Genomic DNA, 13,316 nt, shown 5'->3' with positions numbered 1-13,316 from the left:
CTTTTTTTGAGATGGAGTCTTGCTCTGTTGCCCAGGCTGGCGTACAGTGGCACAATCTCTGCTCACTGTAACCTCTGCCTCCTGGGCTCAAGCGATTATCCTGCCTCAGCCTCTTGAGTAGCTGGGAATACAACTGCATGCCACCACACGCAGCTAATTTTTGTATTTTTGGCAGAGGTGGGGTTTTGCCATGTTGGCCAGGCTGGTCTCGAACTCCTGACCTCAGGTGATACACCTGCTTCCCAAAGTGCTGGCATTACAGCTGTGAACCATCACACCTGGCTGACAATTTATATTCATATACTTTCAAGTTCAACTGACACTTCTCCCATCTTCAATCTGTTATTAAATCTACATTTTGTGTTTTAAAATTTCAGACACATATGTTTTAGTTCTGGGACTTTCATTTGGCTATTGTTCATTTAAAAATTTTTATGTTTCCATTTTTAAGTTAAGATTTATCTGCTTATTCATAATAAGCATATTTTCCTTTACATCCTTGAACACAGTTATAACAATGACTTTAAAATCCTTGTCTGCTATTTTCAGCATCTGGATGACCTTGGAAATTGTCAGTGTTGACTACCTTCTCTCTTAATATGAGTTATATTTTCATGTTTATTAACATCCAGTAATTTTGGATTGAATTATGGACATTATAAGTAACACGTTGCAGAGATTCTCAATTGTGTTATTACCCTATGAAAAGAACTGGTTTCGGCCGGGTGAAGTGGCTCATGCCTGTAATTCCAGCACTTTGGGAGGCTGAGGTGGGCAAATTGCTTGAACTCAGGAGTTTGAGACTAGCCTGAGCAACATGGTGAAACCCCATCTTTATCAAAACTACAAAAAAATTAGCCAGGTGTGGTGGTGCATGCCTGTGGTCCCAGCTACTTGGGAGGCTGAAGTGGAAGAATCACTTGAGCCTAGGAGGCAGAGGCTGCAGTGAGCCAAGATTGCACTACTGCACTTGAGCCTCGGCAGCACAATGAGACCCCCATCTCAAAAAAATAGAAAAAAAATAAAAAATAAGAAAGAAAAGAAAAGAAGTGTTTCTTTGCATTAGAGAAGCAGTTACTGTGGGTGAACCAAAATCTGTAACACTGTCTTTCATGGGGTAGGCAGTAGCTGAAATCCCTACTTAGTATCTTTAGTCTTAACAACTTTACTGAATTCTGGCTATATATACACAGTTTAGGGGTCAGTTACCTGGATATGTGGCTTGAGTTCATATGCAAAATTTGCAGTTTCCCCATGAGCATTTTATCCCTCACTTTCCTGCTGCCGTAGCTGTCCTGAAACATGGCCCTTAAATAATCAGTAAGATTCAAGGTTTCTAAGTGCTTACTTGTACTGCTAACTGGGACCTGGCCACAGACAAAGAGCTATACAAGTGGGAAATGCAACCAGTGTGCTTCTCTTCTTCTAATTATTGATTTTTCTTCAGTTTGTGCCTGCTTTTGATTGCTCTCCAGTGATTTAGGATTACTATGTTTTAAATTTGTCCGGTTGATGAATTTTTTTTATTTTTATTTTTATTTTTGAGAGTCTTGCTCTGTTGCCCAGGCTGGAGTGGAGTGGCATGATCTCAGCTCTCTGCAACCTCTGCCTCCCAGGTTCAAGTGATTCTCATGCCTCAGCCTCTTGAGGAGCCAGGACTACAGGCATGCACCATTACGTCCAGCTAATTTTTGTATTTTTAGTGAAGATGGGGTTTTACCATGTTGGCCAGGCTGGTCTTGAATTCCTGACCTCAGGTGATCCATTGGCCTCGGCCTCCCAAAGTGCTGGGATTACAGGTGGATAATTGTTATTCCCGGGAGGGTGAGCCTGATATAATCTACTCTTTCAATAACAAAAGTAGAATTCCTAGTCTTTTTTTTTTTTCTTTTTTTTTTTTTGAGATGGAGTCTCACTCTTGTCACCCATGCTGGAGTGCAATGGCGTGATCTTGAACTCCTGGATTCAAGTGATCCACCCACCTCAGCCTCCCAAAGTGCTGGGATTACAAGTGTGAGCCACCACGCCCAGCCTAGTTCTTATTTTCAAAGCCTATTTATCATAAGCAGATTTTAAATTTGCTGAGAGCCTGCTTCCACTGCTATGATCTCATTAGTAAATACAAAAGACTCCTTCAAAAGAGCTTTGGCACTAATTCTAGAGAATAAGGAACTTACTCTTACCTTCATTAAGTAAACACACGTAAAGTTTATGTAGCTGAGAATTAAACCTTGTAACTCCATGTTGTAGTTAAATCTGTCTACAGCCACCCAACACAGAATAATTCAAGCAAACTAATCTTTACTGAAGAACTTGTTTCTGTCTGCTGATTAAAAAACTGCTGGTACTGAACTCTCTCATGGAGAAAAGGGGATTAGCTAATCAGAATATAAACAAGAGCTCCACAGTCAAGAGGGTCAAGAGAATCATAGTTGAAAAAAACACTACAAGACATAGAATCAACATCAAGTATACAATTAAGGTGCTCCTGGTTTCAAACTATGTGTTTAATGAACCCCTTTAAAGCAATTTTGTTCAAACAAACTGAATATATGAAGAAAACCTGCCATCTACATTCAATATTTTATCCTAGTTTCTTCTTTTCTTTTCTTTTTTTTGAGACAGAGTCTCACTCTGTTGTCCGGGCTGGCGTGCAGTGGCGCGATCTCTGCTCACTGCAAGCTCCGCCTCCCGGGTTCACGCCATTCTCCTGCCTCAGTCTCCCGAGTAGCTGGGACTACAGGCGCCCGCCACCATGGCCAGCTAATTTTTTGTACTTTTTAGTAGAGATGGGGTTTCACTGTGTTAGCCAGGATGGTCTCGATCTCTGACCTTGTGATCTGCCTGCCTAGGCCTCCCAAAGTGTTGGGATTACAGGCGTGAGCCACCATGCCCAGCCTTCTCCTTTTCTTTCATTTGTATGGCAAATATTTGATAAAATTCTATTATGTACCAAGTACTGAGAAATCTAGGGAGAGTAAGAAAGACAATGATCCTGTACTACAGGAGATTATAATCTAATGGAGGAGACAGATAAATAAATAAACATTGTAATTACAGATATAGAGAGTGATGTTACTTATAACAAAGAGAGGTGAAGCCTCTTTTGGTGAGATAATCAGGAAAATTATTTTAAAGAAAATGGTATTGAAGCTGATACTGACATTAAGATCATCCTTAAAAGAGTAGCAGAAACCAACCATGGGAAGACTCTGAAAAAGAGCTTCTCAGGCAATGGGAATAACAAGCATAATGACCCTCTGGTGGGAAGAATCTTGCCATGTTCTAGAAACTGAAAGAAGGCCAGTATGATACAATATAGTGAATAAGATTGAGATGGGAATGAATAAATGGGGAGAGATGGGGTAATCAGGAACCAGATCATTCAAGTCAAGAAGTTTGCTTTTTAATCTGATGGTAAGCCATGAAAAGGTTTTAAGTATGATCTAGGGCCGGGCGCGGTGGCTCAAGCCTGTAATCCCAGCACTTTGGGAGGCCGAGACGGGCGGATCACGAGGTCAGGAGATCGAGACCATCCTGGCTAACATGGTGAAACCCCGTCTCTACTAAAAAATACAAAAAACTAGCCGGGCGACGTGGCGGGCGCCTGTAGTCCCAGCTGCTTGGGAGGCTGAGGCAGGAGAATGGCGTAAACCCAGGAGGCGGAGCTTGCAGTGAGCTGAGACCGGCCACTGCACTCCAGCCTGGGCGGGGCAGAGCGAGACTCCGTCTCAAAAAAAAAAAAAAAAAAAAAAGTATGATCTAGGTTAGGTTAAAAAATAATTTCTGTTTTTACTGAGTAGAGGCTGGGCCACATGGAAACACGACTGGAAATAGATCTGTTAGATGGCCATTGCAGCAGCCTGAAGAAAAGATATTATTGTCACAGACTTGAGAGATAGCAATGGGATTTGGAGAGAAGTAGGATATATTTCAGGGATAGAAACACAACAGAACTTGGAGATGAACTGGATAAGGGACAGAAAAAAAATGGGAGGAACTTAGAATGACTTCTTGGTACCTTTTACTTATCTGATAAGCTCAATAATACGGTCCTAGAAGGTACTACAATCCAAATGCTTAACAAAGCCTTGACATTTTTGCCAAGAATGAACAGTAGAATAAATATCACTCCATTTTCAAGCAGATACTCAGTAAAAGCAGTGGGGCCTCTTTCTCTGATCATATGTGTGTATAAATCATATGTTTTTGAACGTGGAAAGTATTTGACACTGAACGGCTACTACTTGGTTTTTCCTAGATGACATACCTAGGGAAACAAAAGGTACAGACATAGTGTTATTTATTTAATTTTTTTTAGAGATAGGATTTCTCTCTGTCAACTCAGGCTAGAGCGCAGTGGCAGGATCAAGACTCACCACAGCCTTAACCTCCTAGGCTTGGGTGATCCTCTCACCTCAGCCTCCAGAGTGGCTGGGATTACAGACCTGCGCCACCACACCCAGCTAACTTTCTTATTTTTTGTAGAGATAGAGGGTCACCAAGTTGCCCAGGCCATCAACTCCGGGGCTCAAGCAATCCACCTGCCTTGGCCTCCCAAAGTGCTAGGATTATAGACATGAGCCACCATGCCTGGCCCAGTGTTATTTATTAAGGCTCCAGTGAACAAGATTTATGCCACTGTGAATCCCTGACTATCAAACAGTGTACAAAATTCTTCAGAGTAGGGCCAGGTGCGGTGGCTCAAGCCTGTAATCCCAGCACTTTGGGAGGCCGAGACGGGTGGATCGCGAGGTCAGGAGATCGAGACCATCCTGGTTAACACGGTGAAACCCCGTCTCTACTAAAAAATACAAAAAACTAGCTGGGCAAGGTGGCGGGCGCCTGTAGTCCCAGCTACTCAGGAGGCTGAGGCAGGAAAATGGCATAAACCCGGGAGGCGGAGCTTGCAGTGAGCTGAGATCCGGCCACTGCACTCCAGCCTGGGCAACAGAGCGAGACTCTGTCTCAAAAAAAAAAAAAAAAAAAAAATTCTTCAGAGTAAGTTTAAGTAAAATGGTAAAGAAGAGCTTGATCCCACTGGAGAAACAGAAATAATAACAAGATTAAAAAGACATTTCCCTCAAACCCAGGAAATACTGTTTCTTCTCAGTAATATATTGTGTGGACTCAGTACTTACCAACATGAATGGGCGCTGGGAATAATCCATATTCATGCTCTCCTGGAGTATACTCCAGCTTCTCTTTCTTTAATTGGATCAATCGACTCTTTGGGCTGTGATAAAAAAAAGAATAGGAAACAGTCAGAGGCAAAGAAATTTCTTCCTGTAGTCAAATACAGATAACAGATCATTCTATGAGGAGAGGGTACCAAGTACATTGAAAAATTTTAAAAAAAAGTCTTTTTTTTTGAGACGGAGTCTCGCTCTGTCGCCCGGCCTGGAGTGCAGTGGCCGGATCTCAGCTCACTGCAAGCTCCGCCTCCCGGGTTTACCGCCATTCTCCTGCTTCAACCTCCCGAGTAGCTGGGACTACAGGCGCCCGCCACCTCGCCCGGCTATTTTTTTCTATTTTTTAGTAGAGACGGGGTTTCACAGTGTTAGCCAGGATGGTCTCGATCTCCTGACCTCGTGATCCGCCCGTCTCGGCCTCCCAAAGTGCTGGGATTACAGGCTTGAGCCACCGCGCCCGGCCAAAAAAAAAGTCTTTACTTCTGAAATTATCTTTAAGAAAGAGGCTCTTCTGGGCATGGGGGTTCACGCCTGTAATCCCAACACTTTGGGAAGCTGAGGTGGTAGGACTGCCTGAGCCCAGGAATCTGAGACTGGCCTGGGTAACAAGTGAGACCCTGTCTCTATTTTTTTTTTTTTTTTTTGAGGCGGAGTCTCACTCTGTCGCCGGACTGGAGTGCAGTGGCGGATCTCAGCTCACTGCAAGCTCCGCCTCCCGGGTTTACGCCATTCTCCTGCCTCAGCCTCCCAAGTAGCTGGGACTACAGGCGCCCGCCACCTCGCCCGGCTAGTTTTTTGTATTTTTTAGTAGAGACGGGGTTTCACCGTGTTAGCCAGGATGGTCTCGATCTCCTGACCTCCTGATCCGCCCGTCTCGGCCTCCCAAAGTGCTGGGATTACAGGCTTGAGCCACCGCGCCCGGCCCTGTCTCTATTTTTAAAAAAAAAAGAAAGAAAAGAAAGAGGCTCTTTTATTTTCTCCGACAGTTTTGGAGAAGGAACACAAATTTTAGATCTGATTACAATGACTGCCTTATATTTGGTTACTTTATATCAATACTGTGAAGTAGGTAAGCGGAAAGATGCTGTATAAGACTGAGCGACTTGCCTTGATTTTAGTAGTTGGGAAGGAGATTTAAGCTTCAAAACCTCAGTTTCTTGCTCAACATCTACTCACTATATTATTCTCTTGCTTTTATTCCACCATGTCTCTCTAGGCTTGTGTCTTCTACTCATATTATTGGTTTGTTTCCTAAAGTTTAAAATGAGATCTCAAGAGATTTCATAAATATATAAAGGGGGAAAAACAGAAGGAAAACAAAAAAGAAAAATGAGAAAAAAGGGCCTTAGAAGAGCCTCATTTAATTATGACTATATTTTAGCTTAAAGCTCTACTTAATTCTTTTTTTTTTTCCCAGATGGAGTTTTGCTCTTGTCACCCAGGCTGGAGTGCAATGACATGATCTCAGCTCACTGCAACCTCCATCTCCCAGGTTTAAGCAGTTCTCCTGCCTTAGCTTCCCAAGTAGCAGGGATTATAGGCATGTGTCACCACGCCTGGCTAATTTTTGTATTTTTAGTAGAGATGGCGTTTCACCCTGTTGGTCAGGCTGGTCTTGAACTCCTGACCTCAGGTGATCCATCTGCCTCGGCCTCCCAAAGTGCTGGGATTACAGGCGTGAGCCACTGTGCCCAGCCTGAAGTTCCAGTGAATAAGGCAAAGCTGATACATTTCTTTCCTCTAATAAAATTATAACACACTGACTTTTGCCAGGCGTGGTGGCTCACGCTTGTAATCCCAGCACTATGGGAGGCCGAGGCGGGTGGATTATGAAGTGAGGAGTTTGAGACCGGCCTGGCCAACACAGTAAAACCCGTCTCTACTAAAAATATAAAAACTAGCTGGGCGTGGTGGCAGGTGCCTGTAATCCCAGCTACTTGGGAGACTAAGGCAGGAGAATCGCTTGAACCCGGGAGGCGGAGGTTGCAGTCAGCTGAGATTGTGCCACTGTATTCCAGCCCAGGCAACAGAGCTAGACACCGTCTCAAAAAAAAAAAAAAAAAAAAAAAAAAAAAAAAAGCTGGGTGTGGTAGTGCATGCCTTTGGTCCCAGCTACTCGGGAGGCTGAAGTTAAAGGATCACTTGAGCCCAGGGTGGGGCAGAGGCTACAGTAAGCCCAGATAGCACATTGCATTCTAGCCTGAGTGACAGAGCCAGACCCTGTCGGGGGGCGGGGGGGGGGGCGGGGGGAAGCAAGCATGGTAACAAAAGGCAATGCATGATCATGGATTATATCCTGAATCAATGTAAGAAAGATTGCCGGCCAGACACGGTGGCTCATGCCTGTAATCCCGGCAGTTTGGGAGGCCAAGGCGGGCGGATTACCTGAGGTCAGGAGTTCAAGACCAGCCTGGCCAACATGGAGAAATCCCATCTCTACTAAAAATACAAAAATTACCTGGGTGTGGTGGCGCACACTTGTAATCCCAGCTACTCAAGAGGCTGAGGCTGGAGAATCGCTTGAATCCGGGAGGTGGAGGTTGCAGTGAGCTGAGATTGCGCCATTGTACTACAGCCTAGGCAACAAGGGCGAAACTCCGTCTCAGAAAAAAAAAAAAAAAGAAAAGAAAGACTGCCATCATAAAAGACATTATGAAGACAATCTTTATTTATTTATTTTTTTCTTGAGACAGAGTCTCACTCTGTTGCCCAGGTGGGAGTGCAGTGGCATGATCTTGGTTCACTGCAACTCTGCCTCCCAGGTTCAAATAATTCTTGTGCCTCAGCCTCCCGAGTAGCTGGGATTACAGGTGCCAACTACTGGGATTACACCATGCCTGGCTAGTTTTTGTATTTTTAGTAGAGACAGGATTTTATCAGGTTGGCCAGGCTGGTCTCGAACTCCTGACCTCAGGTGATCTGCCTGCCTCAGCTCCCAAAGTGTTGGGATTACAGGTGTGAGCCATGGCACCTGGCCAGTTTATCTTGATAATTCATAAAAACATGATGTGCTTTAGGAAAATATTAAATGATTTTTAATTTACTCTCATAAATTTATTATGATTAATATTTAAACAAGTATAAAATTATTTAGTACCAAATAACTAGAGGAAAAATAGGATCAAAATCATACTGACAGGGAAAGAAAAAGTGTCTTGGATTTAAAACAAAGTTCCAGTAAAAACAATATATTTATAAAGACTGCTATGATCTGAGTCTATTAATATAAATCTAAGACTATAACATAGATGCACTTAAACACAGCATAACTGACACAAATGTACATATATGTAAAAGCACTTTATAAACAGCAAAGGAGAATACAAACATAACTTAATAGATGTAATAAATGTTGCTCATAGAAACTGTTCTGGAAAGAAATATAAAGTCATTTGTCATTTGATAGTGATACATTCTGACAAATGCTGTGTGAACATCATAGAATATACTTACACAAACCTAGATGGTACAGCTTATAGGTCCTAGGCTACAAAACTGTTTAGCATTTAACTGTACTGAATACTGCAGGCAGTTGTAACACAATGGTAAGTATTTGTGTATCTAAACATTTCTAAACATAGGAAAGAGTAAAAATATGGTGGTAAACGATAAAAAAGGGTACACTTTATAGTACAGAGTACTTACCATGAATGGACCTTGCAGGACTGGAAGTTGCTCTGAGTGAGTCAGTGAGTGTGTGGTGAATGAATGTGAAAGCCTAGGAAATTACTATACATTGTACAAAAAAATGTACAAAAAAGCCAAAATGCTAGGAAAGCTATGACATCACTAGGTGATAGGAATTTTTCTTTGCTTTTTTGAGACAGGGTCTCATTCGGTTTCCCAGGGTAGAGTGCAGTGGCGAGATCTCAGCTCACTGCAGCTGCAGCCTCAACCTCCCAGACTCAAGTGAACCTTTTGCCTCAGCCTCCTTGCCCTCTGAGTAACTGGAACTACAGGTGCATGCTACCACGAAGGGATAGGATTTTTTTTTTTTTTGTAGACACGGTGTTTCACCACGTTGCCCAGGCTGGTCTTCAACTCCTGGGCTCAAGCGACTTGCCTGCCTCGGCCTCCCAAAGAGCTAGGATTACAGGTGTGAGCCACTGTGCCTAGCCTATAAACTTTTCAGGACAAAATTTGGCACTTAATCCATTTTGAAATGTCTATCTTGGGTAAATATGAAATTGATGAACCAAAATAATTTCCTCATATTTGTTACCACATGAGAGGGCAGATCCATTTAAATCTCTTTAAGGAGATTTTAAGTCATAGATATTTTAGTAATTATACATAGAAAATGCTGCTGGGTCCTACAAGGCATCCAAGTTGAACGAAGGGTGGCCCTAGCCATAAGAAGCTTACAATTTGGTGGGAAAACAAGTACGTATGCAGATACCTAAATTACCTCTCAGAATGTGATAAAACTTTGAGGCTGGAAGCAGTGGCTCACGTATGTAATCCCAGCACTTTGGGAAGTTGAGGCAGGCAGATTACCTGAGGTCGGGAGTTAGAGACCAGACTGGCCAACATGGCTAAACCGTATCTCTACTAAAAATACAAAAATTAGCCAGGCGTCGTGGCACGTGTAATTCCAGCTACTTGGGAGGTTGAGGCATGAGAACTGCTTGAACACAGGAGACAAAGGTTGCAGTGAGCCGAGATCGCACCACCGCACTCTAGCCTGGGTGATAAAGTGAGGTTGTCCCACCCCAACCCCCGACCCCCCAAAAAATGTGATAAAACTCATGACACTACTTACTAGGAGAAGATACTAAGTTCTACAAAGGGAGAAAGAAAAGTAATTGTAATTAGGAAAGAATTAAGAAAACTTATTTGAAAAGATAAATGGGATTTTGACAATGAAAAGTGAATGAAGTAGGGAAGGTAGTTCATACTACACAGAGCAGACATCTAGGATAAACCCCAGGAGGAAAGTGTAGGATGGAGGAAGTAAGGAAAATGGTCAGATGTGGCTAAAGGAACAAGTATTTGAGGACTACGACTGGACAAACAACTAGAAAAATAGGTTATACAAGATGAGAGTGGGACTTAAATATTATGCAGTGATTCTGCAGGAAGTAACAAGGTTTCAAAGGAATCTGGGCAGGGAATAATGACCCCAATGAGGACATATGCTGGGCATGGTGGCTCACACCTGTAATCCCAACACTTTGGGAGGCTGAGGCGGGCAAATCATGAGGTCAGGAGATCGAGACCATCCTGGTTAACACGGTGAAACCCCGTTTCTACTAAAAATACAAAAATTCAGCCGGGCGTGGTGGCACGCACCTCTAGTCCCAATTACTTGGGAGGCTGAGGCAGGAGAATCACTTGAATCTGGGAGGCAGAGGTTGTAGTGAGCTGAGATCGCACCGCTGCAATCCAGCCTGGGTGATAGAGTGAGACTCCGTCTCAAAAAAAACAAAAAACAAAAAGCAAAAAAAAGAGGACATATTACTTCTAAAGAGGAAGAGTCTTAGAGGAGTAATTTGTCCAAGGTCACAATATAGTGACTGTGGAGTAAGACATTAAATAGTATTTTCAATGCTTACTTCATGTATAGAAAGCATTTTACCACTGATAACTGAGTACCAGGTACTATTTATCATTGCCATTTTAAAGCTGAGGACACTGAGGATCTAGGGTTGCCCAAATCAGTAACTTGCCCAAATTCATATAACTAGTAACGGATGAAGCTAGGATTTCATAAATTCTATAGCCACAAATGACAATTCTATTCTACATTCCACTGGCAGTTAAACTTTTTTGAAAATACTGTTTTCATAAATTACCTTTCTAAAGATGTTAACATTTCTCTCAAAACAATCTATCAACCAATGTACAGTCTACTTTCTGGAACAGATTTATTTTGCTAATTTTACTTAGATAAACATAAATTTACGTATTTCAGCATAATCAACTATTTACAGGGAGAGATGGTCCAGACCCATACAAAAGATAAATTAAGATCATACCAGCATTTGTTGGGTGTGTTGGCTCATGCCTGTAATCCCAGCACTTTGGGAGGCTGAGTCAGGCAGATCACTCGAGGCAAGGAGTTTGAGACCAGTCTTGGACAAGAAGGTGAAACCCCGTCTTTACTAAAAATACAAAAATTAGCAGGGCGTAGTGGTGTATGCCTCTAATCCTAGCTACTCATGAGGCTGAGGCATGAGAATCGTTTGAACCAGGGAGGTGGAGGTTGCAGTGAGCTGAGATTGTGCCACTGCACACCAGTCTGGGTGACAGAGTGAGACTGTCTCAAAAAAAAAAAAAAAATTGCTAAAAAAGATTACCAGTGGGCCGGGCGCGGTGGCTCAAGCCTGTAATCCCAGCACTTTGGGAGGCCGAGACGGGCGGATCACGAGGTCAGGAGATCGAGACCATCCTGGCTAACACGGTGAAACCCCGTCTCTACTAAAAAATACAAAAATCTAGCCGGGTGAGGTGGCGGGCGCCTGTAGTCCCAGCCACTCGGGAGGTTGAGGCAGGAGAATGGCGTGAACCCAGGAGGCGGAGCTTGCAGTGAGCTGAGATCCGGTCACGCACTCCAGCCTGGGTGACAGAGCAAGACTCCGTCTCAAAAAAAAAAAAAAAAAAAAAAAAAGATTACCAGTGGCCGGGTGTGGTGGCTCACACCTGTAATCCTAGCACTTTGAGAGGCTGAGGCGGACGGATGACTTTAGGTCAGGAGTTCAAAACCAGCACAGCCAACATGGTGAAACCATGTCTCTATTAAAAATACGAAAATTCAGAGTCTCAAAGAAGCAGATTCTCTCTGTTGAAGACTTGAAGAAACAAGCCACCAACCATGAATTACACAACTGCAAAGAAATGAGTTTTACCTACATCCATGTGAGTCTGGAAAACAGCCCCAGCCTCAGATGGTACCTTGATTCTAGCCTCATGAAACACAGAACAGAGGATCTGACTAAGCCAGAACTAAACTACAATTCTAGGGAATCTGTGAGATAATAAATGGATGATATTTAAGCTGCTAAATTTGTAATAATTTCTTCAACAGCAATATAAAATTAATACACATGTATGCATGTACATTTTTTCATTCCATGGTAGTGAAAGGGGCTAGAAGCATGGCATCATAGCAAGAACAAATACCCTAGTAGCAAAAAGCACATGAAAAATTCAGATTTTGACTTCTAAATAATAATCCTCACTAAAAGAAACCAAAGCTCCTTGAGGGAAATAGTTGATTCCAGATGCAGGCCAAAGAAAGAACAAGTAAAGTCTGATAAACAACAGCAGAAAAGTAAACCAAAACAAAAAAGTAAATCCTCACTAAGCCAAACAGCAGAAAGCAGGGAAGTGCTCAAAGATGAGTAATCTGAAGACACGTATAAAGGAAACAGTGGCCAGTTTAAAGGGGCTCCTGTGGTAAAATCAGAGAATTTTGAGTAGTTTCCTATAAAATGCTAATAGATAATAATATATTCAATTTTATGCCAAGCATGATAGCTTATGCCTCCTAGCACTTTGGGAGGCTGAGGCAGAAGGACTTCTTGAGCCCAGGAGTTGGAGTCAAGCCTGGGCAACATAGGGAGACCCTGTCTCTGGAGAAGAACAAACAAACAAACAAAACCACCCAAACAAACAAAAAATTCATGTGTCTATATGGTATTCAAACAAAACAAAACAAAACAAGAAAGTTTATGCAGAAAAAAAAAGAGAAGCTCATCTTCACCAGAAAATGTCAGCTAAAAAATCAAGAAATAATGGAATTAGAAAATTTTGTTTTTTCTCTTTCTTCTTTTTTTTTGAGACGGAGTCTTGCTCTGTTGCCCAGGCTGGAGTTTAGTGGTGCAATCTCAGCTCACTACAACCTCTGCTTCCTGGGTTCAAGTGATTCTCCTGCCTCAGCCGCCCAAATAGCTGGGACTACAGGTGCATGCCACCAGGCCTGGCTAATTTTTGCATTTTTGGTAGAGACGGGGTTTCACCATGTCGGCAAGGGTGGTCTTGAACTCCTGACCTCAGTTGATCTGCCTCCCAAAGTTCTGGGATTACAGGGGTGAGCAACCACACCCAGCAAAAATTGTCATTTTTCAACCATCAATGTAATCACTAACTTAGAAAAAAAAAATTAATGGATGATTAAATGTT

The 13,316-nt window shown here is 42.7% G+C and overlaps 1 protein-coding gene across 1 annotated transcript in view; it reads right to left on the bottom strand.

The window, feature by feature from the left end:
• The window catches only part of ASH1L (ASH1 like histone lysine methyltransferase), a 233,924-nt gene that overhangs the window by 64,442 nt on the left and 156,166 nt on the right, over nucleotides 1-13,316 (bottom strand). The window contains 1 exon segment of the mRNA XM_033196131.1: nucleotides 5,142-5,236. Within this exon segment, the coding sequence (XP_033052022.1) occupies nucleotides 5,142-5,236 (95 nt within the window).

Source organism: Trachypithecus francoisi, unplaced genomic scaffold (assembly GCF_009764315.1).
Source record: "Trachypithecus francoisi isolate TF-2019V2 unplaced genomic scaffold, Tfra_2.0 Lachesis_group5, whole genome shotgun sequence".
NCBI lineage: Eukaryota > Metazoa > Chordata > Mammalia > Primates > Cercopithecidae > Trachypithecus > Trachypithecus francoisi.
This window is presented reverse-complemented; position numbering and strand designations above follow the sequence as displayed.